We start from the raw sequence: 26,927 nt of genomic DNA on the forward strand, positions 1-26,927 counted from the left end.
ATACATTTAATTGAGACTGCAGAATGGAGATATAAAGTGTTGCTTTTCTGAGAATATGAACAAAATGAAAATTGACAAATGAAAGTTTATGCTTAAAAATAACACATTTTGTCAATGGGTATGAAAACCAATTTTCCCTTTGCATTTAATGTTTTTTTTTTTTTTTTGTTTTTTTTTTTACAGAAAATAAGACATCTTATGTAATTGTGCTTCTTAAGTAAATGTATCTTGATTTAAGAATCTTTTTTTAAGACGTTTTTTTTTTTTTTTTTTTTTTTTTTTTACAGTAGTAATTATTTCAATATTGTAGTATTTAGGAGCAAAATTAGGAGTAATTCAAAAGTAATGGAGATCGGTTGGAAGTTGTATTTTTACACTTCGAAAACATTGTGTGCTTCCTATACATTTATCATACATTGAGGCTTATGATATGAATTTGAATGTCCAAAAATTTGCATTTCCTGATGGAAAGCATCAAAATAAAGAACTAACATGATATCTAGAAATGTTGTAAACCCAAATTAGAAACAGGGAGAGAAAGATTGATAGTAACATTTAGGGAGAACTGTAAATAAATGTAAGAACAGAAAGATCAATCATAATTCATTATGCAAATCCAGTTCTACATTTTTAATAAAAAAAGGGAGATTTTTAGACTTTAATCTGAAATTTGTTGAACGATAGGCTATAGAATGTCGAAAAAAAAAAAAAGTTTGAATGGAGTTTGTACAATAATTAGTTTGAGCTGAATTAATTTCTTACACTTGGGTAAAAGAAAAATTGAATGTCTGAGTAGCCTAATATCAATAAAAGCACCTTGGAAATATATTAAACTTAAGCAAACCTCTTTCACACTGCTTTCATCCATCATCGCTGAATCAGACCTTGCTTTTAAGGCTCTATGGCCTTACACATCCACATCTAACAAAGCACATGGCTGAGTTCTGCTCCATTACGTCTCTCTGCACCTTTAAACAACAGGGATTCAAGTTCAAAACCAGGTGTAGTCTGATGTTTTGCTTTTCTGAGGAAACCAATGCTTTCTTTTCTTTAATTATAAATTATTATAGAACTTAATTGAATTTGATCAGTTAACGTTTAGTTCAAATAGTAAAGTTGTTTCTGATAAATGTAGTTTTTAGGCTTTGGCCACAGTAAATGAAATGCTGCATCAAGCAAATGAAATGATATGTGCCTTGATTTCTGTTGTCTGTGCACAACACACAACTCAACTCCTCTAGGGACTATGGATGGTTAAAAGATACAAGAAAATAAAAAGAACAATCAGTTAGTATGCAAATAGATGTAAGACAGAAGACCAATCACAACGCAGTATGCAAATATTGGTCAGTCAGAGTGTAGATATCGCTCAGTATACATTAAGAACCCACAGCAAATAACACAGCGCACAAAAACAGGCTACATGGACATAATAGAGACGAGTGACTGCCTTATTTTTGTAAACAGAGTGAAGTTACACATTCTCATTGCAAAGAGGGGATCACTCCAACTCCACCCTTTAAAGGGAAAGCAGTTATGTACACTGATCACCTTAGTTAATGATGCCAAGAGGGCACTGCGCCCTCATTGACCATGCTTCTGTTTCACTGACAGCTGGCAGAGATGGAAGAAAGGTGAAACACAAGGAGAACAGATACTCAGGGAAACCATACACAAAATATTAACAGACACTGCAACTGAGGTTGCATTACCTCATTACCTTGCATACAAATGAACTCTAATGGACACTCCAATAGCAGACACACAGTTTGAATCCACTTATGGGTCAAATAACCAGCATTCTTTATCTTTTGGCCTTTAAAACTATCAAAACCAGAGCCATGTTTTTGGATGACCTGAATTCGGAAGTCAGAAATGTGTTTACTTTGAATCTAGTCACTGCCGAGGTCTTCGTTTATTCTACCTCGTAGCTTAAGAAACAAGTGTCCCAATAACAAGTAGGGCTTTAGCAACAATAACAAACGGATCCCTCCAATTGGAATCCATCCAATCATCTATGACATCACAAGCTGTTTAGCACATTCCCATGACTGTTATATACCTCCATTCCTAGCTTCCTTCAGGACATGTGTTTATATTTTCATTCCGTCAAGTCTCCGAACAAACTAGTTAAAAAATCTAATTAAATCCCAAAAACAAGCAAGTTACAAAACTAGTCAAGTGAGATAAATGACTAAGTCATGGTAATGAATTGACCTCAAGGGATTCCAGAAACTGTGCAAACAATATCCACTGGAAACTTGCGCCCATTTGTAAGTTGGGTTATTCCAAGTGTATATCATTATATAAGGCTCCTTCTTATTACCATTGGCTCAGGCAAGCCATTGACCTTGATGTAAAGATTAAACTTGGGCTCACTGGAAGAGACCTGAGCCATAGCTTTTGTTCAACTGCAAGCATTGCTGCTCATGCTGGTCCAGTAACTTGTCCACAGAGTCCTCTTTGTTCTGCAGCTTGAGATACTTCTTGGCGCTTCCGAGATCTAGCCGAGGCCAGCTGCTGTGTTTCTGCTCTTCCACAGGTATAAGGTCCAGGCTTGCAACGCCAGCTCCAACCATGTTCACACACACCTCTGAGCTGGACTGCCTTGGAAGGAGTCTATAGTGACCCATAGAAGACACAGGCTTGTCCTCAGAATACACCAGATCCCTGCGCAGTATATGTGGTTTAGTCCTATGGCTCATGCTGTAGGAGCGTCTGGGTGGGATGGAGAAGATCTCCAATTCCTCCCCACCCAGAGTGGACATAGAGGATGCAGTCATACAGTTGCTTAGCCCAAAGTGACTTTCTTCCCGCAGATCCAGTGCAGAGTTTGTCCCCCGTTCCTCTGTGCAAAAAAACTCTTTGCTGTCATTGCAAGAGTTGGAGGAGTGAATCGAGGATGTGGAGGAAGAGTCCTGATGATGAAGAACCTCAGTGTGCACTTTATCTTGCTGCTGAATGCTGTCCTCCTCATCCATGCTCTTTACTTGTAGTAGAGGCTCTGAACTGGACATTTCTTGGAGGCAGAGGATATTCAGGTGGGCTGCAGGTAAACTGCTGACCCATTGGTAGTGGCTGGCAAGAGCGTTCACGTGCAAGAGGTCTGCCGAAGGCACGGCTGCAGAAACAGAGCAAATGACACTCCGCATCTGAGCTAGAAGCATTTGAGTTTCTCTATCCCGATTCTCATAGAGTACCGTATTGGCACAAATAAGTATGAAGAGTCCCACTCCCATAATGACAGGTCCAAGTAGTTTCATCCTTTCACTGTGAACCAGACTTGCTGCTGAAAACAGTCCTTTGGACCCTAATCCCCATCCTGATGCACTTCCAGAGGATCCTTCCTCTGCCGTGTCCACTGATGATCGATGGGTCCTGTACGGCCAGTAGCCTGCCACGGCAAGCGCAGTGCCAACAACAACAACCACCACCCCAAGCACCAGAAAGGCACCCGGCATGGAACGGATACGCAGCTTTCCCTGGATCACACCTTCTTTCTTTCTCCTGGAGTGAAGACTGAAACGTGGCAAGCGTTGGCGGGAAGGTGTGGCTGACGTCTGGCCACGGGACTTCTGACTCCTCATGGCATAGACTGGTCTGTGATGGTCCCTAATGGGAGTCTGAAAAGGGTGAAAGTGAGATCAAGATTAAGGTTGAGTGGTGACATGCATTCAGTTATGCATTCAAGTCAAGAGAACAGTTTTATCTTAAAGGTTGCTTCAGATCACTAAAACAAGGCACATATGCAGTATGTGCTACTAACTACTGTTCTCCTTTGTTTGAATTGTGTGATTGAAGCATTGACACTAATGGACACTAATTGACGTCCATTACTATTTAGTCCATAGGGGCTTGTCTTATTTTAAATAATTTAAGAAATCAAGTGCAGTGATTTCTCCTTCACAGCCTTGAAAAAGCATTTAATTCCTAATTATAATGCATAATAAATTAAAGGATTGTTCCAGGTCAAATAAAACCGTTGAGTCAAAAGTGAAATAAAAAGAGAAAAGGCTGCCCATGTCTGAACCACTGCATCTTCCATCTTGAATGATGAGAAAGTCAAAGATAAACGGCACAAAGAATGATCAAAAACCGAAACATAAAGATACTGCAGCATGAGATGTTTAGAGAGTAACTAAATTCTGATGCCTCTGTGTGGTGCACCACAAACAAATCATAAACTGTATTAAATCTATTTCAATAAATTGTATAGACTCTAAATATAACCATTCTTAGAATTAAAGTGGCGGATGCTGTGTTTTATTGCAGCGAGAATATTCCCAGTCCCTCAAACAATTTGTAAACTGTTGCATTAGTTTTAAGGCATGACATATTTATTTGATACACTGACAGATAAACTACCCAGCTGGATTCCCAAAGGGAACTCCAGATTTTAAACATGGTTTGCTGATTTAAGGTCATCTAAGACACCATTTCTTTATGTTGTTGATTTTAACTAGAAGAAGAAACAGGTGTGCAGGGGAAGTCTTGCGCTCATTGCACTGACCGAGGCAAAAATAAATTGAACCATTAAGAAACTCCAAAGTCCATGCCACATTTTGGTGAGGAAGAATGTAGTGGGGAAAAAAAGTCCATAAATGAGGAATTATATGTGGCCAATCCACTCTGGAATAACAAACACTCCATTGGCAGAGGTTTCTCAACAACTCTGAAAATGTCATTTACAATTCTGCTAAATCTCTTGGTTTGTTTAAACTCATGGGAAATGCTTTGGATGTTCTGCTAGAAAACTTAGATCAGCTAGAACTTGTAAGCAACATGTCAGTATTCAGAAATGCAAAGTAAGATGGCCAATTGTAAAAACCGAGGTTGTGGCCAAATTTGGGTATAAAAATAATCTGTAGTTTTGGCACTAACTTCTTTTTGCAATGTTGCATCATAAATGATTGAACTTGCAACTATGTAAAAATCAAACTCCATAAGTAAAATGAGATGCACACAGAAAAACAATCTATAGTATATGCATCTCACACAAATTCATCAAAAGGCTGGACTGATGAATTCCAGACCTTTTTTTTTTTCATTACCAAGTTAAGCTTTACTTTTAATGGCTGTTCACTCTGGTTTCCAAATGGTGAAATTAATTATACAAGAGTATAAAATATATACAGTAGATGTGGATCAATCAATGAATCCCGAATTGTTCAAGATTTTAAATTATTGTTTGATTATCTGTGCAGATTATTATTTAAGCACTTGAGTCATTTCTTTGTAGACAGGACTCTACATGAAGTGTCAGAATACTCAAATATTCCTGCCATCATTGGCATAAATGCATGTACAGTCTGAATTAATCATTTGTGACAGATTAATTTACATGTTGCATTTAAAATGAGGGGGAAGGGCAACTCACAGTATATAGTATATTCATTTTTTATTTTTTTTTTGCATTTCCATAAGCCTCGTAAAACACTATGTTGTGGCTGTAACATCACCAAATAATAATAATAATAAATAAATACATAAATAAATTAATTAATTAATGGTATAGGGCTCAATCCCAAATTCTTTTGTGCATGCTGTGTATAATGCACCACATTTAAAATGTTCAAAAATGCACCAAATGATATGTGAAATTCTTTATAATTTCAGACACATATAAGAAAGCATTTCAAAGACTGTCCATCTTGTGCTAAAACGATCAAAGACATCGAAACGTGATTTATTTATTTATTTCCTTAATAGTGGGCTCAATCTCCAATTCATTCATTCCAATAAATCTCTCTCTGTGTGTACATCACATTGAACGAAACAGCCCTACATGTTGAAGTCACCATTTATCTGCGCCCAAACTTGAGATTAGACTTCTTCAGTAATATTAGAAACCTATCGACCTCTAATAAGGTCAAGTCCGTTGCTTTACTGATGTTGCCGCTTTGGGGTTACAAGGTTACAAATGTATCAAAAGCGCCTCAATAGTCAATGCGAATACTTGCCTTTGTTACAATGTATCGCGTCCGCGTTCCATCGTTCTACCGCGCGTTCGTGATGTTTTTCCCGCGCTGGACACGCGTATTCGTGATGTTCTTCTCGCGCTGCGAAGTTTCGCGGCTTCCCATCAATCCAGAAGCGCGTGAAGTGCCGCGCGTCTCCCATGACAGCTCTTCCTCTCCAGAAGAGGACACTGAAGGGTTAAAAGAACGGACTTTCTGAAGACAGAGAAGGTAAATGTAGCTCCATCATCAGTAGCACCGTCCGTCCGTGCCCCAGTGTCCAGGTTTCGTGTTGTCCCCTCAGTGAAGTGTTGAGGAGAGCGCCGCCCTCGTCGAGACTCAATGGAGTGACCACACTTCAGTTCGCTTTCCACACAGACACTAACGTTCAACAGGCTATGTTGCTCTTTTTGGGGTTTTGTTGAATAAGTTAATGCGTGCTGGTGGACATGAATATAAAAAGGTTTTTAGTGTAATACTGAAAGAACAGAAGAGGGAAACTATATAGACACAATTATATTACACAAACCAGACACCGGACAGCCTTTTCCTCTTATCTGAACGTTGGCGACATCTTGTGGAATTAGTTTTACCTGTCGAGGCGGGAAAGTAATTGCTTGCAAATGTTCTTTATAGATTATTACATATATCTACAACATTGATTCAGATGCTTAGATTCTGATGTCATTGATAGTAGTATTGGTTAATCTAGCATTGAATATCATCGTCTATTCATGGTCATGTCATTACCGGAAGCGGTGACGTTTTTGCACAGATTTTGCATCACCTTCCCAACGCGTCACTCCAGGTCTGAGGTCAGTGATGTCAGGATAATAATTATTGTATGATTTATTTTAGCTTTACTTATTTTTTTAATTCTCAAGCAAGAGTGAGATTAGCGAGATGACAGAAGGGCAATTAAGTATTCTCCATTTTCATTGAATGATAAAGAGCAGCACACTTTCTGAAAAAACATCTCCTTTTGTTTTGGATTTGAACTAAAATGGGTGCGAGTCAATTTCCTTTATACAGTTTTACTTATGACACTACAATACTAGGAAACCCACCACAAAAGGCCTTTGTAAACAAACTGAATGGACACAAAATATTGTGAGGCAGTTTTTTATTTTGTATGGAGACTTTGTTGTAAAAAGACCACAAACTCTGCCCCAGCTTAACAACAACTGGTACATTTCTAAATATATGATGCACAGGCAAGGACATCTACTGTTGGTTTAATTTTACGCACTCGTCATGAATCAAATAAATCGCAAGCAATTTTAAAATAAAACTACTAAAAATGATGCATAAGGTTAACAATACCAGATAATACTGAACTTTGAATAAGCAAGCAATTTCCCTAATTAAACTATCTGACAAAAAAAACAAAAAAAAAAACATTAAGTTTGCTTTGAAGAAGAAAAATGCAGGGCAGAACATTTAGACAATTTTAAAAGTCTATTTTTGTGTTTTTCTCAAGAAAAAAATTATTAAAAACAAAAGACACATCATTTAGCTTTTCAAAAAAAAGTTACATATTCTGACTTGTTTTCAGATAATATATCTTGAATTCGGTTTATTTTCTTACCTCAACCACAGATTGTCTCTTGGTTATAGCACAGATCTAACAATTTAATTGTCAGTGGGGTTAAAAAAAAAATTAACTCATGATATATTCTTGTTTTAAAGATGTTTAAATAGACTGGAAAACAAGAAAATATATATATAGTTTTTTTTTTACCTAGGACCGAGACCTTGAGCGGGATCGAGATCGGGAATAAGATCTTGAGCGTGAATGTGAGCGAGATTTGGATTTGGATCTGGATCTACATTCCCTCCGCTGATCAGCATCTGCTGGCGTTTGTGATCTGGATCTAGAATGAGCTCTAGAGCAATGCGCCCTTTCAGCCACACGGCCTTCATCGCCGCTCTTGGCCGCCTCCTGAGATCTGGACCCAGACTCTTTGGAGAGATCCCTGTGGTTTCCCGATTTGGATCGAGATCTGGACCGGGATCGGGACCTGGATCGAGAATAGGAGCGGGCCCTCTTGTTCTCCCGTTTGCTCTTTTTGCTCGGAGGGCTGCAGCTCAGGCTATTATCCCTGGCGCTCTCACCTCCCCTGCGAGCTCCATTACTGCTCTCCTCCATCCTACCGCTCCTGCCCTTCGTCTTCTTGCTGGTTGACCTGCTGCGTGATCGCGAGCCTGAGGCTCTGAAAAGGAGAGAAACCGTTAAAGAAATATACACCAAATCAATATATTTTAGCTTTTACCTTTGAATCCACACAGAACTTCTATTTGTATTATAGTAGTCACTGCCCTCTAGTGGACTCCTACATCAAAACTATACTAATACTACCGTCATAAGAGAATAGAGAAACACGAACTACAGTTTGAGACCTCAGTGGCCTACCGTGAATGGCTGCTGCTTCGGCTCCTGCGAGACCTCCTGCTCCTGGAGCGAGACCTGAGGGACGTGTACAAGAAGCAAGACACTTTAAAACCGTGTTCTCTGTGAAACTCTAAAGCAGCGTTTACTACAAGTCAAGTTTGTTTAGCCAATCACTAATTTCTGACATAAAGCTTCATGACATTGGTGCGACGCAACGTCTCAAAGTTGACCTCTTAAGACACTGCGGCCTCATATGAGGGCATTATATTTTAGTGAGTTTCTCTGAGACTGTACATGCCACAGTTTTAGGTTTTTCATTTTGGGTGTCCTGTACAGAGCACATTCAGGGCTTTTCAGAGATACCAAATGATTGGATGTTTCACCCTCTTCCTTGATCATCAAAATGAATCAAAATTAATTTAGCCTTTATGGAAATAAGATAATATTTTGTAATAATTTAATTTATTATGGGCTTATTTTTGTGTTGTCTTATTATGCGTGTCATAAATCAACATCCCAGGAAAATGTTATGGGGTTTAAAATCAAAATATGATTTTGTTATGAAACGGGCGTTGATTTCATAAATGATTTCACCGGGACTAAAAGTGTGTTTATTACACATTTTGGGAGACATAACAAATGAACAGGGAAATTAATTATATTTAAATATTTATTAAATATTTTATATTATGAAAATCTCGACAATTATTACTCCCATTATTTACACTTTTTATTAACATGTTGCCCCAAATACACATTAATATGCAAATTAGATTTAGTTTATAGATACATTGTATATAATAAGAAAGCCTGTATATGGCCATTTTACACACATTTTTCAGAAAGAAAAATATTATATTGAATCATACTGTTATAACAGTTGAGAATCTTCTTTATACAAAGTTTGGTGGAAAAAAAAAAGCTTGAAAACCTAAAAATTTATTTGGAATTTAAAAAATAATAATTGTTTTTGCCTATGGATATTTTTTCATGTCTTTTTATTTATTTATTTTTAAAGAAATTTACTCCCTATGTCCTCTACTGAAGACATAGCATAACTTATGAACGTAAAAAAAATTTAATGCTCTAAAAAAAAACTACTTAAAAGATGTGGAAAAACTAACTTTTTCCTAAAACTTTTTTCTTGGGTCTTAAGAGGTTAAATGTCTCCCACTTTTCCAATATCATTGAATAATAAAACTGATTTTTTTTCCACCTGGAGGCGCTGCGGGAGTAGGAGCGACGGCGTCTGGCCCCAGGCCGGTCTTCGATCAGCCGAATCTTCCTTCCATTGACCTCAGTACCGTCCAGTTTCTCCAGAGCTCTCTTCATGTCTGAATACTGCCTGAACTCAATCACCCCCTCGTTCTTGCGGCCCTTGTTAGTGTCGGCATAAGTCACCTCGCCAGCCTGACGCATGTAGTCCTGTGAATCCATCACACATTAGTGACTCAAGAACAAATCACTTACGTTTAGAGGAGTTACTTCCTAAATGCTTCAAATACATAATGGTTTAACCCTTGTGCATCCTTAGGGTCTTTGTGTAAACATTTTGCCAAAAATACCCATTTATTGGAATTTTAATATTTCACCATTACTTCCTTGCATAAATCTATTTTATACTTGGTACAAAAAATAATAATAATTCACACTCAGAACCTTAAGGAAAAAAATTTACCCACCGAAACCCATTAAAACAATATTTAATCTCAATGCAATTTAAGCATAAAATAATGTATTTTTTGTTGAAAGTTTGTTGGCATGGACTGTGTTTTTTTTTTTTACATTATTATTTTCCACCTGATGGCACAATTTTCTCACTTAAGCAAATATCTGTTTTTATTTCTGCTGAAAGAAAAAAAGGCCAGATGAATTTAAATTATGCAATTAAAATAGTGGTGTGAGTATATTAGTATGGATTTCAAAGTGTGGTTTGTTTGTGTGTACTAATAAATGTGTGTGTGAATGGTAGTTGTTTTAGTTTCTTCTGACACGGCATCATTTTTTGTGGATCAAAATTATTATTTTTAATGTATTAAAAAAAAGACTTAAAATGACTTGTTCCATACTTTTGGCTCAAATGTAATTTATTTTGAAGCAATAGTCTCATCTGTGCTCAATCAGGTATTACGTGTGATATTTGCCCTAAATTGATTGTTGTTACACTTTAACTTTATGAAGGACAATATTTTCCCTAACATGATTAAATGTCACCATTTACATCAAATTCTTAAATTTGATCAATACATTAAGTTAGAATAATAAGACACTATATGGTTGTTAGTATTCAAATGAAATCAGTATCAACAAACTCCATCTGTCCACTGAATCATTCAGTAACGAGAGACTGTTGTGTGTTGCTCGGAGATGCACGACTGAACCGCTGTGTCTTTGCTTAGAACTATTTTCGTTAGTGAAATAGAGCAAAAACGATCAATAATGTGTCTAAAATGTAAGTTACATGTTTATTGAACTAAAGTATTATCAAATCAATATCACATGTGCAATCGTGCTGAAAGTCGGGAAAACTTCACTCTTGGTCACATGATGTTGCATTTATTATATTGAATATTTAACTTTTTTCTACAGCAGTATGTTTGCTCATGTTTGTTTCTCCACGAACCTCAACTGACGCGACCTTGATACGGTCAATACATTATTCTTTAGAAGTCATTCTCGACAGAGTTTCAGGGCTGGCCTAGTTATTGTTTGTTATTAAAATCTGAATCAGGTTACTTGTCCATTCAAATAAGTCAGATAAATAAAACATACAATAAATAAAAAGCGTTAATGTCGAGCCCTGTCCATGTAACTGGCTTGGCTAGCGGCAGCCACCATATGCAACATTAAGTGGTGCTTCCCTCAGCAAACATAACACTAAAAACTACTAGTACTGCAATGTTTGAATACCTTCAGGTCCTGCCAGCTGCAGCGACTGGACAGATTTTCCACAATCAGCCTGTAATCTGTGCGAGTGGGTGGGCCGAACCTTTCCCCTCCTCCTCCACGACCGTACCGACTACCTTCAGAGTGACGAGAATAAGATGCACACAGCTCAGGAACGGTAAAACACAATGAAGTCTGCACACTAGCCTTTAAGTGAATTTCACACACAGTAAAACTTGAAATCATATTGAGACAAAGAAATATCTACAAAAAAATAAAAAAAATAATTAAATAAAAATTATAGAAAAAGTAAGTTTTATAAATGGTTTAAGAAACTGATCTTATACTTACTACTGTAATAAATTTGAATCTGAATTTTGAGTTTTAGAATCACATGAGTATGAGTAAATGATGACAGATTCATTTTTTACAAAAGGAATCTGTCATCATTTAGTCAGGGATAGTTCACCCAAAAATTTAAATTAGCCCATTACTCGCCCTCAAGCCATACTAGGTGTATATGAGTTTCTTAATTAAGACCAATACACTCAAAGAGTTGTATTAAAAAATGTCCTGGATCTTCCAAGCTTTATAAAGGCAGTGAATGGGTGTTGAGATTTTGAAGTCCAAAAAATGCATCCATCCATCATAAAAAACTGCTCCATACGGCTCCGGGCGGCCATCTGAAATGACACATTTGTGTAAGAAACATATCCATATTTACAACTTTATAAACTGTAATCTCTAGCTTCCACCAGATGTTCCAGCTGATGAGGACAAGTGTTTTGTTTTGCTCTCTCCTCTGTCACTTCTCAGTTTGTGGTATGCTTAAATCCTTCATTATCCACTGGAACACAACTCTCTCGTGAACATGTGTCAGACAATGAGCAGAAGCTAGAGATTAGGGTTTATAAAGATTTATATGTGGATTTGTCTTCCACAAATGCATTGGTTAGCCTCAGAAGGCCTTTATTAACCCCTCGGATCCATATGGAGCACTTTTTATTATGGACAGATGCACTTTTTTGGGCTTCAAAATCTCAACACCCTTTCCCTGCCATTATAAACCTTGGAAGAGCCAGGAGTTTATGTTTATGTTTATGTTTATGTTTATATATATATATATATATATATATATATATATATATATATATATATATATATATATATATATATATATATATATATATCAGATTACATTAGTCTGAAAGAAGAAAGTCATAAACAACTAGGATGGCTTGAGGGCGAGTAAATCATGGGGTAATTTTCATTTTTGCGTGAACTATCCCTTTAAGGGGATTAATTCTTCAAGAACTGTAAATATTTCACCAAATAACATACTTACGCTGGACTAATGAGATTAATTTACAGAGGAAAGGTAAAATGTCAAAATAAAGAAAACCAAAACACCTAAAAGAGCTCAAACCACATCTCCTAAACCCCTTGAGATCCTCACCACCCGGCTTAATGGGAAAAGCGGTCCTCTTTCACATTGGCTCGCTTTAATGGTCTGCCCAGGGGCCCAGTTTGGTCAAAGAGCCACACGCATGGGGAGGGGGACACCATGGCCAGCAAAAGGGGCAGGCAGTCAGACTCTTTTGATAAAACATTGAGGGTTAAATTTCTAGCTTTGACATTTATAAAGTTATTCCATTTTTTAAAAAAATGCTTAAAATCAATCATTATACTTCAACAGTTTTAATCTGCATATAGCCTAGTGAAGCAGAAATACTTAAGATATAACTTTTCAAGTTTTTCAAGGTGATTCTTCATTTAGGGACACTTGAGAAAGCTTACTTGAGATATGGACAAAAAGATTATCCCAACTGAAGAATCACCCATCAGTCATATCCTAAAGATTGCCACTCATACAATTTCCACTCCCTAGAAAACTTAAACAGCAACTGCATACGTGATAAGGTTTGGATTTTAACATACAATTTTCAGGCTTCTCATACAGAGTTTGGACACTCTTAAAGGGATAGTTCACCCCAATATATCTGAAAAGTTGCTGTTAATTTACTCCTTCATGCCATTCCAGATGTGGGTGGAACAGGAAAGATGATTTTTAGCTGAAACTATGGTGCTTGGCAAGTCAAGTCAATGTCTGCCCATATTTGAGAATAAAAAAAGCATATTAAGGAGCACAAAATTAATTCCCGTGGCTCCTTGACCATATATTGAGGCCTGTTCACACCAAAGACGATAACTATAAAGATAAAGTTCTAAAATCATTATCAATATTAAATAAAAGCAGAGTCCACACCACAACTATAACGATAAAATCACAGAGCAACGATAATCGCTGAAATCACTTTCAAAAATAGTTTTTTTCCCCCGCAGATGAATGACAAAAAGATTGACAGCCAATCAGAATCCATCCTGCTATAACACACTCAAATTTAAAACGGCAGACTCACTTGCGCTTAGAATAAGCAGACGATTTTGTTTGCTGGTGTGGATGCTAATATGCTAATAATTTTCTCGGTGTGAACGGGACTTTAAGCAGCGAAACAATCTGTCTGTGCAAGAAAAGGAGCATAATTAATCACATTATTATCATCTATAATCCATAGATTCAGGCAAATGGTCTGGAGTTATGTCCGGTTCACGAACGAATCATTCTTTTGAACTGGTTGAACCAGTTCACTGAATCGGTTTCTCTGTTTTTATGTAAAAAGGTGAGCTGACCAAGACAGGTTTTATTAATATTACACACTTAAGGTGTGTAAAACATCCAAGTTTAACATCATTATGTGCTTTAATGATATATCTACGTATGTTATATCATTGCATGTTTACGTAAAAAAACTAGTGTACTGAACCAGTTTATTGAAACAAACTGCCAGAAAGAACTAGTTCATGAAAAAGAATCAGATTTTCATGCTGCTATGGATAATAGAGTTAATAATGTTCAGTTTCTCGCACATACCGATCGTTTCCATTCATAAGATCTCAATATATCGTCAGGAGCCACAGGTATTCATTTTGTGCTCCTTGATCTGCTTCTTTATTTTCACTGACTTGCATTAAAATGAAATAAGGAGCACGGTTAGAGCTTAAAATCTTCTTAACTATTCCACTGAAGAAGAAGAAGAAAAGTCACCTACATCTCAAATGGCATGAGGATGAGTAAATTAAAAGCAAATTTTCATTTTTGGGTGAACTATCCCTTTAAAAATGCTGTTCTATTCTGTTTTTAATGTGTAGATAATCAAAAAGCCGAAATCGCTAACATTATCATGCCTAAGGACAAGTGATTCACTGTTGACAAACCACCAGGGTCTTACTCAGCAGATTCATGGATGAAACGGTGGAAACCATGTCAGAGCCAATCTCCTTCACCTGAAGACGTCACTGGAAACATTCATTCTGGAAACATCTATTTCTGGTATAAGGATTATCAGTTATAATGAGCACCAATCTCTCCATTTGAGAAGCCTGAAAAAATGCAGCGTTGGCATCAATCCAACATCAGCCAATGAAAAAGAAGTTCCTATGAAACTGAAATAGCTTTTGGTATGCAGTATTGTGTTAGAGTAAGTAAACAAATCTCTTACTTCTTCCAGATCTGCTGCCAGCATCGCGCCGCTGTCCGATGGTGTGCTCCACGATCACTCTCTTCCCACAGAGGTCTTTGCCATTCAGATCACACACTGCATCATCTGCATCACGGGGGTCATCGAACTCCACAAAACCATATCTGAAGAGATGCAGGGGATTGATCATATTACAAACCAACAAAACCCAGTCGTATAATCATCATTGTATCAATGTTCAGTAATCAAGTTGTATGTTTCAAACATTCCCTTGCTTACTGTTGTCATCCTCTATATTAGTTGACATTTTTTGAAGACACTATTAAATAGCTTAATAAACTCAATATTATGTTGCATTAACATGCTATGAAATGTAACAGAGGGTTTGGGCGGGGCATTAAAAGGACTGTACCCAATTGTTTTTCTTTTTATTTAGCGATGACATCAGTTACATCCGTGATCTTTGATTTTCTTTCATGGCCATATTTTTATTAGCAATACAGTTTAATAAAAATAAGATCACGCAAGCACATGAACTCAACACGTCTGTAAACCCTGATGGTCGTGCAACTACTACGGATTAACATCCTTATATTTTCACTCACATTTTGTTTTAAATATATAAAATATAAACATTTTCACTAGGCTTCAGACGTGTTGACTCTATTGTATCTATATATTAAATATCAACTATAATACATTTTAAGAGAACGGGACAGAAATGAAGCAGTCAATCGAGGCCAGTCTGGAAACAATGGAGTTTAACGTTAGCTTGCTGGGCTAAACCGCTAAAAATACAGTTTTAAAAACACTGATTATATTCCGATTTTATATCCGCAAGCATATTTTAAGGGTAATTCATTCAATTTCATATAATTCAAGTTATTTGATTCATAACGGAGGTCTTTTTTTTTATTCACGCGGAGCAGAAGAAACAACCGTTTATCTTTCTCAACAACCGGCGGCACATTCATTCGCTCGAATAAAGAAAACATCACGTACCCGTTTTTCAGGTCCACTTCCAATATCTTCCCGTAGCCTTTGAAAAACCTTTCGACATCTTTCTCTCTGGCGCGATAGCTTAATTTCCCCACGTAAACTCGAGACATTTTACCAGTCCTTGCGGCAGCCTGACGTGGAAAACAGCAACAACATATATGAGCTTCAAACTAAGAGTCCCACCTTGGGTGTTTTTCAAAATAAAGGTCTTGTAGCAATTCTGTGAAAATACTTAAGAGCTGCATATAAGTTGTTGCTTTACTTTTCTCACTAATTGCTAATATTAACTCCTTAAATTATTTTATAGATCTTAAATCTGCATTAATCACATGTTAAAGCAGTACATAAAATGGCTCATTCAAAAGACCAAAATCCGGCATTTCAAGTGACCTATCAGGTGAACTATCCCTTTAAATATCCTACAAAACGTTTTTGGTTTGATAATGAAGCATACAATGTAAACATTTATATGATCAGTAAGTCATAGCAACTTGTGTTTTTGCATTACTTTAACTCAGGTGTCCTGTAGAGTTTAGCTACAAACTGCCTCGACACACCTACCTTTTTTTACAAGTTATATGTGATTCAACTCAATTGTTTTAAAAGTCTAGTATAATTTAAGTCAAAATGATTTATACAACCAAGTTGATTATACTTACAAAATTAAATTATCAGCTGAATGTACGTTTTAAGTTGAAATATAAATATTTTGAAATACTTTTTTTTTTAAATGTATCCATTCCTATGTTAATCATTTTGCAGAGATGAGCCACCATCACATACTACAACCATCAACTAAAGTTGACCAAGTGAAGATTCTGATAATACACAACACCATGCAAATATAAGCCAAACATGACACAAACCATGACACAGTACCAGATTATTTTAGTCTTAAAGGGATAGTTCATCCAAAATTTTTAATTCCGTCATCATTTACTCACCCTCATGTCGTTCAAAACCTGTATGCGTTGCTTTCTTATGTTAAACATTAAAGAAGATATTTTGAAGATTACTGGAAATCAAACAGTTGGTGGTTTGCCAATGACTTCCTTTTTTTCCCTTTAGAGTGAAACCTTGCTTTCCAAGGCAAGAAGACAAGTTAATGGGTTTCAACCATTGTAATTTATTGGCTAAGCTCATGGCTTAGTTTCACCCTGTGTTAAGAGAGCACGTAAGACTAGTTAAAACCTGAGAAAACCACACAATCTAAAAACAAATTGATCTCATACATCGGGGATCAAAGGTGGATGTAATAAAGAAGTGTTTTTTTATTATTATTATTCTCTTAGACAGCATACACCAGATCACACTGAGCAGATGTCTGTGTGATTATAACCGTGAGTCTACATGAGTTGGTGAACACATCAGAATGACATTGTGTATTTATTTTATAATTCAAAAATGCAGCACAAGCTTCAAGGATTCAGTCTGAGTGAAACAGTAACCCTCCAAAATATTAATCTGCTTTTCTAGCTGGAGCTGCAGACTCTTTTTGTTTAAAGAAAATGTAATGACTTATTTTCTTGAATCAAAACTAACACTAGGTGGTGTTAGTGCTTGCACATTTGGCATACACACATCCTGAATAATGCAGCTCTAGAGTTTTATTGATATTCATTAGTTCATGAACTAAATATATGTTAACAATGAAAAAAATATATAAAAACACTGTTGAACTGAGATGCGATGCTTACTTTTCACCACATAAAGTGTTTTCCACATTGATGGAATTCCTTTTTAATATATATATGCATAGCAACACATATTTTGACGAGGTTTATATATATATATATATATATATATATATATATATATATATATATATATATATATATATATATATATATATATATATATATATATATATAGGAAAGATTACAGTCATTCATAGCAAGTGTAAACTCTTCTTCAAATAGGCTTACATTGAACACTTGACCTTGGGGTCAAAGAAAGAAAGCTACTCTTTATTAATCTAAATCGCAATTTCCTTAAATGCACAATTCTGAATCTTTGTGGAACATGAAAAAAAAAAACATTTGATAAATAGATAAATATATATATAAGTTAAAGAATTAAGAGTAGATTCTTCCCCAGATGATCTTTGTTCCTCCTCCCAGTGTATCTTCCTCACCTGCTGCTTTTGTTCATATAATTTAAAATGTATATGTTGCAGTCAGAGTAGTTAATAGTTAATTTTCCTGACTAGCGAAAACATGGCAACCTTGCAGTTGGGCTTCAACACATGTCAAGGCTTCCGCTAAAATGAAAAGTGGTTCCATGATAACGGCCCCTCAGTGCATCTCCTGCTTAGGAGCGAAACATGTTCCTTGTCCTGTGTTGAAGAGATGAAGTGGTTCTGAGTTTCAGGCCCTTCTCTCACACCCAAGCTAAATGCAGCTGATAGGCTACTGGGAGCTTGAGTCCATGCGAGAAGAATCTGTGTCACATCAGAGAGCAAAGGAAGGTCAGGTGGGCTTCAGCTCTAAGCCCCTCCAACCACAGCAGTCAATCACAGAGGCAAGTCCAGATAAAGGATGAGCGATCATCAGCTCCAGCAGTGAAAAAGAGAGGATGGTTTAGGGTCTGTGTCAGAGAACAACATTCATCTTTGTTCAGCCTTACATTAGACAAGAGATGTGCTCTATCACTCTCACCCTTTAGGTGATCTGCTCGTGTGGAGGAGCCTCTGAGAAGTGCCAGTCTCGTGTATCCGACCAAGCTAGACACGGATGCTGAGGCTTCTGGAGAGCTCAGGGTTTTGTCTGGTGTCCTCAGAAAATAAACTACCTGGATTCCAGACCAATTCATGTGTTGTATTGTCTTGATTTGATCATGATTGAAAATATGTTCTATATGCTCTATTGCAAAACACACCAACTCTCACAAAATTTGCTACATATCAGTTGTTTTTAATGTAAAAATGCAGCACAAGCTTTCAGGATACAGTCATGAATAATTATTAAATTGTTTCATTTAAAGTGTTTACTGCTTATGTTTCATCTTTAAAGGGGGGGTGAAATGCTATTTCATGCATACTGAGTTTTTTACACTGTTAAAGAGTTGGATTCCCATGCTAAACATGGACAAAGTTTCAAAAATTAAGTTGTACGTTTGAAAGTTATTTCTGTTCCAAAAATACTCCTTCCGGTTTGTCACAAGTTTCGGAAAGTTTTTTTCGAGTATGGCTCTGTGTGACGTTAGATGGAGCGGAATTTCCTTATATGGGTCCTGAGGCACTTCTGCCGGAAGAGCGCGTGCTCCCGTATAGCAGAGCACTGAGAGGCTGAGCACAGACATTCACTGATCAGAGCGATTCACTGATCAGAGCGAGAGCGTCGCGAAATGTCACAAAAGGAGTGTGTTTTTGGTTGCCAGGGCAAGACAACCCTGCACAGATTACCAAAGAAAAAACAGCATTAAGGGACCAGTGGATGGAGTTTATTTTTACAGAGCATCAACGGAGTTGTGCAAGTGTTTTTGTTTGTTCCCTGCATTTCGAAGATGCTTGTTTTACAAACAAAGCCCAGTTTGACTCCGGATTTGCGTATCGTTTATTTCTTGAGGATAATGCAGTCCCAACGAAAAAGGGTCACGATCGTGTGTTGGAACCGCATGCGGTGAGTAAAACTGCTTAAAATATCTCTGCCTCCTTGTTAGTGCGTCCGCCTCCCATCGGAGACCCGGGTTCGAGCCCCGCTCGAGCGAGTCCTTGCTGCTGCTGCTCTCGTTCAGTTTCAGCCTTCACAGCTGTCACAGCTTCCAAACGCTGTCAACGCAACTGTCGCTCATGATTCTTTAGCTCCGCCCACACGTCACGCCTCCAGGCGCTCGTGTTTTTCCGGGAAAAATCGGTACAGACTATCTTTCTCTTTTGAATATAATAAAACTAAATACTTTTTGGAGTTATGAAGGATGCAGTACTACTCTATAGGTACTCAAGATTAACAGGATTTTGAGTGAAAACGAGCATTTCACCCCCCCTTTAAAGGAAGGTACTGATTGTATGTCATGAATCATAACTAACACTAGACGGTGCTAGTGCTTGCACATTTAGCCATAAATCTTCAGCAAGTCTTGAACTAAATATGCGCAGTAATGATAAAAAAAGATTAGATATAGCAAATTCACTGACACCGCTGTCCTGAGATATCCTGATATTTTAATTTTTCATGTCACATAAAATAACATTTCCCACATTTCTGGAATTTCATTCCATACAGGTACATGCATAGCAACACAATTTTGACTTTTTTGTTTTGTTTTTTTGTAGGAAAAATTACAACGACTCATCGACACCAAGTGTAAACCCTTCTCCAGCAAGACTTTAGTAAACACTTCACACAGACAATTTCTGAAGGTCCAAGTAAAAAACTTACCCTTACATAATACTGCTTTAAATAATGTTCTATCTTTAAAAAGTATTGCTTTGGAAGTCAAATATTTAAAAAAAGAGATATTGAATCAGCAAACACATTTACAGGTCACTTTTTTAAGAAGAGTTCTGCATTGACAAGAAAAACATATGGAAGCGTAAAGAAACATCAAAAACAAACTAGACTCTACATGTATTGACCGTTATTAATTCAGAAAACCTGATTGCCAGTACATAAGGATATGTTGACACATCAGTTGGCCGTATATTTATCTTTATAATCATTCATGTAGCTTCTTTATGTAATTCTAAAAGAGAAACCTGTTTTTCATATCAGATCGGCATTTTTTTAGAGCTGCAACTTTTATTAAATGAATAAATACATAAAACACAATCAACACACCGTATTCCCAACAAATATTTTAAAAGTTTCTAATAAATGACTGTAGGATAAATCTCCTGATTTGATTGTCCTCCTGCTGCTGAGTACACCAGCATGGTATTGTAAAAATGTCTTATGTTGTTGACCACATGGAGAGAAACTGGTGCTTGTGAAAAATGTAATATGTCCAAACATCTCTACTGGGGGACTAGGTTTAAGACAGGGTGCAGGTCCACTATTTCACATGCTCTGCTGTGTGAGACGAGCAGTAAAACTTCTTATGTGTTATAAAGTTTGAGAGGTTGTTGAACTGGATGTCACAAGGACGGCAGTACTTTACATTACTCGTGGTTGCAATGGACCCATTCAACAATCTCTTGAAGCTTGTCGAGACTTCCTCGGTCTTTAAGGATGGCACAGACATTGTGCTTTCCTTACAGTTGATGGGACTGTCTGCATGGCTCTCCGGTGTAGGGGAACCATGGTGTTTATTCCCAGCATCTTCCATCTTGTCCTCGAGGTCGAGGCTGTCCTTTAAGGATGAAGACTTGTTCTGGTTCTCAGGGTCATCTGTGCTAAGATGGCTACCATCAGGCATCGGCTGGTCTTTTTCCCCCTCACTGCCCTCGTTTGGACTCTGCCTTCGTTCGCTTTGTGAGACCAGCATCCCTGTAGCGTAATCGGTGGGTTTGATTTCATAGTAAGGCCAAGTTTGCTCATCAGGTCTCATTTTCTTAGCAGGTCTTGGATAAACCCCAGAGGGCTGAAACATGCTCCCAGTGTCATCTTTTAGCGGGATTGGTTGTTCCTCACTGGAAGCTTGGATGTCAAAATTTGGCACTGCATTCGGCTGTTCAATCTTTCCATGCGTAGCTGGGAGCTCAAATAGGGGTTTCTCTAAAAGGCTGTTAGTATTTCTAGGACCTTCCTTTTTGATGATTTTCTTCTCAGCGGAAGTGTTTTGCAAAATGGTACTTGGGCAGAAGTTCTGTTTGTGCTTGAGATAGTCCTCAACTTTGTTGAAGCTTAGCTTGCACACAACACACTCATGATAATCCATAAGTCCTTTAGAGGAAACCGAAGTATTGTCAAACTGTGCAATGCATTTTTTACTGAGATCTATAGGTGTATCACCTTCTTCCTTGGAGATTGAATTACATTTTGACACAAGAGCTGATTTTGTGACTGTCAATGAAGCCTCTGGATATTTGGGCACTAACCCCTGGATCATGTTGTACCTCTGATGGTCCCTGAAGCTATCCAGTGTGTCTTTTGACATGTATGGACCTCCTATAGTGGGCATACCAAGAAATGATGGCATACCCATAGGTAGCATTAGTTCTTGTTCAGGAGTGGCCAGCTCATATGCCTTTCTTCTTTTGCGAGGACGTACTGTCTTCTGATTGGCTGCTCCTTTGTTGTTTGCGCGTTTCACTTGAGGATCATGGCGAGTGGCACAGTAATACTGCTTGTGCACCATATAGGTCTCATGTCGACTAAAGGTGATCTTGCATGCCTCACATGTTGTGTGGTTGGGGTCAGTTTCAGCGGGTGGTATTTTCTGGTTTTGTAAATCCAGTTGTGTCCCGTTCGGCCTCTCCTGTGCACCAGATGGGGTTGATGCTTTTTTAACTTGAACCGACAGTTCATCTGTCACTTTTCCACCTACGATAGGATTGGTAGGGTTAGGCTCATGCCCTTTAACTTCAGAGGGATGGCTGGAATTTAGCATGACAGCTAAACTAGCTCCGATTTTAGGGCTTACACTGCCTGCTGGTTTATCCAGAAGCCCAGGGAAGTCGTTTGGCCTGTGTGTGCTTTCCCAGCGACTGTTGCAGTAGTGCTTTTTGTGCACCAAATAATTATCAATGTTATTGAAGGTGATATTGCATTCGAAGCACGTTGCTCCCTTTGGCACAAGTGTGCTGTACATGACTGGAGGGTAAGAGTTTCCCCCATGACGTAACCTGCGATGGACCAACTCTGACATCTTGGCTAGGATCTCAGATGCCTGTGGGCCCACCGTAATATCCTGTGAGAATGGGACATGTGGTATGAAGGGGGGCAAGGGAAAGGCAGGAAGCAGGTGGTGTTGAATGGGTGAGGAGGCTAAACGAGGACTAGAAGGTTCTGACTTTACTCTGGAGTACGAAACACTAGCCTTGTTTCCTGAATTTCCTTCACCCTTGGTGGATGTCTGGCTACTTTCCATCTCTGGCATTTGGCTTATATCAAATTGTATTGTGCATTCTTGAAGGTCTTTCATGTTTGCATTTGGTCTAACTCGTTGAGGACTGCCTGCAATGTTGTTAGAAGAGTTACCAGCTTTGTCTTCTTCTATGAGTTTGTTGACCATATGTCCATGTAGCTCCTGGTGTTTGACCAGTTCTCTGGGGGTTTGGAATGTGAAGTGGCAGTGACTACATCTCAGGCCAGTTTGGGACAGATGGGAGAGGATGTGGTGCTGGAGTGCCATAAGAGTTTCAGCAGTGTAGTCACAAACTGTGCATTTTAAGTTGCTTCCAATGGATATCTCATCTGACTTGAGAACTGGAAAAACAAAAAGAAAACAGAAATGGTGTTAATGAGTAACACCACAATGCAAAGTTGGGTCTAACAAAGGCAGTCTGTGTACATTGAGCCATGATGCTTGTGCAGATAACTTTAGTTTGGAATCCTGTTTCTTGATCCCTTCTTCCAGGGGAGTACAATCTTGCACCAGGAGGGCCAAGCTCCTGCAGATTATATTCCCAGCCAGCTCCAAATCACTTACCTGGAAGTTTGTAATAAGTCTCAAGACCTTGATGAGCTGGTTCAGGTGTGTTTAATAAAGTTTGGAGCTAAACTCTGTGAGACAGTGGTCCTCCAGGAACAAGTTTGGACACCCCTGCACTATACCCATAATTCCCTGTCCTCTCTCTACTGAACTACCACAAACACCTCAAACCAGCTTAAGCTGGTTTAGCTGGTCTGACCATATGATAGTTGCCCAAAACTCATCTAAAACCATCAGCCCAACATTTGTGAACATCCGCGTACAACAGTGTATGCGCAAGGTGAACACTGAGTGTCTATTGGGTGGTACTGTGCATGCGTCGAACCCATCCATGCACACTCATCTGCATTTGAGTATACTTTGAAAGCTGTTTGGACGTGTCTATGCTCTAGAAGGAATGGATCACGGAAGAGAAGTATATCTGGGCCTTAAACTAGACCAACCTGACCAGATTAGTTGAGATTTTGGCTCTTGAATAAACAAGTGTGTCTTTCTAATTTGTGACTGGTTAAATTGTTGTTTGAAAAAGAATGTCTTCTTGGTCTACTCACTGTTATGTGAGGATAAGTGCATTTCCAAGGAATGTGAGCCTGCAAAGCTCATATTGCATTGGGGGTATGTGTGACTGCTGAGCATTTGATGGCTTATATTGGCATTTTTCTCTGCCACCATCTCAGGGTCCCTTTGTCGCCCACTGCAGTAATACATAAGGTGGGCCTGGAGGTTTCTTTCACTCCGAAACCAGATGCCACATGCCTTGCAGGGGAAGGTGTCTTCTACAAAGACAGAAATGGACACGATAATATATATACTGAATTATCTATAGCTTCTAAAAAGCATCTAAAATCGCAAAGTTAAATAAAGTGGGGTCAAGAAATCTGAGACCACTAAACTACTTCTATTTTAATTTGTTTTTGTTATTTTATACAAATGTATTAGTGACTTTGAAATGGTGCAGAATCTTAAATAGTTCTTGTTTTATAATATACTGTTTTTTTTTTTGTGTGTGTGTGTGTGTTTTGTTTTTTATTCCAAAAAGCTTTTCAGAAAAGCAGAAAAAATTATTAAAAAAGTAAAGGAAATAATATTTGAAAAAAACTCAAGAGCAGATCCATGCTAGATGGATGCGGGAATGGAATATAACTGTATTTTGCAATAATGGGGTGAACCATATAAACCAACCCTATAAACCCCATTAAAGCAATTGCACTGTTGTTCTTGTTCATATCAAATTCTTGTTAACTATGATTAGAGAATGGTAGAGGGTAAATATCTAATTCCTGCGAAAACTGTGAAACTGAAGATCAGCCTCAACCCTTATGTCTCTTATCCATGGCAAACATGAACATCAGAGCTGTGATGACTCTTTGACATGGATTTCCATATGATAATGCAGCACTCACTGTTGATAATAGCGCCAGGCAGAATGGACGCCATGGCTGCTTGCTGAGGAAGGAGTTGAATGCCATCCAGCTGTCGGGCCGGGTACATCCCTTGATTGTATTGAGTTTGGGCTGGTGTTTGAAGATGCCAGTGCAAATCCACCACACAGGCTGCAAGTACGTCTCCTTCCATGATGTTCTTAGTTGTGGAACACCACACATGTCCTCCTGTGAGAAAAAGCAAATTTAATATTTAATAAAATATTTGAACCATTTAAAAAAAGTTATTTATGCTATTTTGTTTTTTTTGGACCCCTTTAACTTTGATGGCATGGACAAAAACTTAAAAAAAAAAAAAAAAATCTTTAAAATATTATCTTTAGTGTTCAAACGAAGAAATTCATTCATACAGGTTTAGAATCCAATAAGGGTAAGTAACAGAGGACAGAAGTTTCATTTTTTGGATGAACTTTCTCTCTAAGGCCAACACTAAGTTGAAAGAATTTCAGAATTGAAAATAAATGATAATTGATCATTAGAGGTTATGTCCTGATGAAAGTCATTTTCCCATAATCTTTTAAAAATTAACCCATTAAATAGACCTTGTAATGAAATATGAAATATGGTATTATATTTTGTTTATGCTAAAAAATAGATCAATATTTAGTGCTTTATACTTGCTGTCAAACTCACCCAGACGATCATTTTTTTTATTTATTTTTTGTTGTTGCAATAATTTTTTTCTGTTAGTGTGGTATCGTTGCAAGGCCTTTGTTTATCATTACAAAACAACAGTAGTAAGTTTTTACTTTTATTTATTTTATATTAAATACACAGAAATTGGCATAGCGTTAAATAGAAATGTAATAATTTTTGAACCGCTGTCCTACACACAAATCCGTTGCTTTGAGGCCACAACAAACAAGTGAGGGACAAGTGTATTGCCGAAGACGCTGCTGCTAAAGAGAATGGACATCTCAGATTAAAGTACAGCATTATCAAACTGAAGGGCTGCGGATAAAACATCCCACTGGACTCTGCAGAACAAACTCATTAGCCAGATAGAAAGAAGAGGAGTGCTTTGTGTCTGAGATAACATTTATCTGTCTAAATGATGGACATTCTGTCTGCGCGTCATCTTCCATTGAGGGGATTCAAGTTTTAAATATGACTATTTACAAAAGTCTGGAACACAAGATAACAAGAAGAGACATGATATGCCAGCAATAAATGCTAGAATTAGGACGTGGACTAATTGGGGAGTTGGACAATGAGGATGAAGTACACTCAATGCTACCTTTCAAAGATGTGTGAGTGCTCTCTGACAGCATGTCCAAGCAGAAAAAAAGGACCTGTGATGCGCCGTCATGCTTCCTGCAGAGGAATGTTAATACACGTGCTTGCATGGAAGGGACTTTTGTTACTGTGGGTCTGACATGAGGAACGATGTCCATTCAATGAAACAGATGTTTTAATACAGTTGTCTGCAACTGATTTAGCTTCAGTACCCAGATACTAGAATGGAAATAAAGTGGCAATTCAAAATGTTTTATCATATAGCCTAAAATTACTAATAACAATTCAGTGTTCTTCTTTAATATTACAATTTTAAAGTAATTTTTATGGGAGGTATGTATATATATTCATGATGTCCACAAAAATATTAAGCTGCTGTTAACCCTAACCCTAACTGACCCTAAGTCCTTGAATGGTGGGTTTCTATGGGTGATTTGTAGATCTGCTTCTCTCGTATGTTTCACATCGATTAAATTTTAACATTCTACACTGTTTAACACTGTACAGGTTTACATTTGACACCACAAAGTCGTCATAATTATTTAAAAGTGTTTAACCCTCTTTCAAAATTACAAGTGTCATTTTAAAATAAAAAATAACCTATGCCTTCTCCTCTACTTTTCAAGGCTCATGGCATAAAACAACCAATGTTACTTGGCCACGACCATCTTTATTTGACCCAGCAACTGTGAAAGTCCTAAGAAAACGCAGATGGAAAGTTAAAAACCCCAGTAAAAGAGAGATTTTGCAAGCGCAGCAGCAATGTGTGTGAGAGACAGCGGGGAGCTCACTTTCACTGCTCCCTTCCATAAATCACATCTCTGCCTCGCTGCATCCCAGAGTGCATCAGTCATACGGCTCTGTTCCCCTGGGGGCCGCCCTTATGGAGCTTCTGTGTTCCTAGCCAGCGCCCCGGGTATCACCTCTCCTCCATCTGTCCCGC

At 37.8% G+C, this 26,927-nt stretch overlaps 3 protein-coding genes across 3 annotated transcripts in view; all 3 read right to left on the bottom strand.

The window, feature by feature from the left end:
* Positions 1–542: 542 nt before the first annotated feature.
* On the bottom strand, positions 543–6,611 carry LOC127935500 (transmembrane protein 200A-like). The gene is made up of 2 exons (XM_052533419.1): positions 5,961–6,611; positions 543–3,623 (listed from the first exon to the last, which is right to left on the bottom strand). Exon 2 carries the CDS (start codon positions 3,585–3,587, stop codon positions 2,376–2,378), a length of 1,212 nt encoding a protein of 403 aa, XP_052389379.1. The 5' UTR covers positions 3,588–3,623; positions 5,961–6,611; the 3' UTR covers positions 543–2,375.
* A 452-nt stretch (positions 6,612–7,063) lies between these two features.
* Positions 7,064–15,942, bottom strand: LOC127935501 (serine/arginine-rich splicing factor 4). Its single transcript, XM_052533420.1, has 6 exons — positions 15,777–15,942; positions 14,796–14,938; positions 11,260–11,372; positions 9,566–9,774; positions 8,371–8,424; positions 7,064–8,170 (listed from the first exon to the last, which is right to left on the bottom strand). The coding sequence occupies exons 1-6, from the start codon at positions 15,881–15,883 to the stop codon at positions 7,699–7,701; spliced, it is 1,098 nt and encodes a 365-aa protein (XP_052389380.1). The 5' UTR covers positions 15,884–15,942; the 3' UTR covers positions 7,064–7,698.
* Positions 15,943–19,918: 3,976 nt separating this feature from the next.
* The window catches only part of LOC127935336 (zinc finger protein ZFPM2-like), a 47,635-nt gene continuing 40,626 nt past the window's right edge, over positions 19,919–26,927 (bottom strand). The window contains exons 6-7 of the mRNA XM_052533122.1: positions 24,710–24,916; positions 19,919–23,080 (exon numbers count right to left, since the gene is read on the bottom strand). Of these exons, the coding sequence (XP_052389082.1) occupies positions 20,766–23,080; positions 24,710–24,916 (2,522 nt within the window). The 3' untranslated portion in view covers positions 19,919–20,765. The remainder of the gene's footprint in view (positions 23,081–24,709; positions 24,917–26,927) is intronic.

The sequence above is a fragment of the Carassius gibelio genome, chromosome A19, assembly GCF_023724105.1.
Source record: "Carassius gibelio isolate Cgi1373 ecotype wild population from Czech Republic chromosome A19, carGib1.2-hapl.c, whole genome shotgun sequence".
NCBI lineage: Eukaryota > Metazoa > Chordata > Actinopteri > Cypriniformes > Cyprinidae > Carassius > Carassius gibelio.

Excerpts from the sequence above, each read along its gene's own strand:
- LOC127935500 (XM_052533419.1), bottom strand. The coding sequence starts at position 3,587 with ATGAGGAGTCAGAAGTCCCGTGGCCAGACGTCAGCCACACCTTCCCGC.
- LOC127935501 (XM_052533420.1), bottom strand. The coding sequence starts at position 15,883 with ATGTCTCGAGTTTACGTGGGGAAATTAAGCTATCGCGCCAGAGAGAAA. Across the intron at positions 8,425-9,565 it reads TACTCCCGCAGCGCCTCCAG|GTCTCGCTCCAGGAGCAGGA; the intron begins GTGGAAAAAAAA and ends CACGTCCCTCAG. Across the intron at positions 8,171-8,370 it reads CGAAGCAGCAGCCATTCACG|AGCCTCAGGCTCGCGATCAC; the intron begins GTAGGCCACTGA and ends TCTCCTTTTCAG.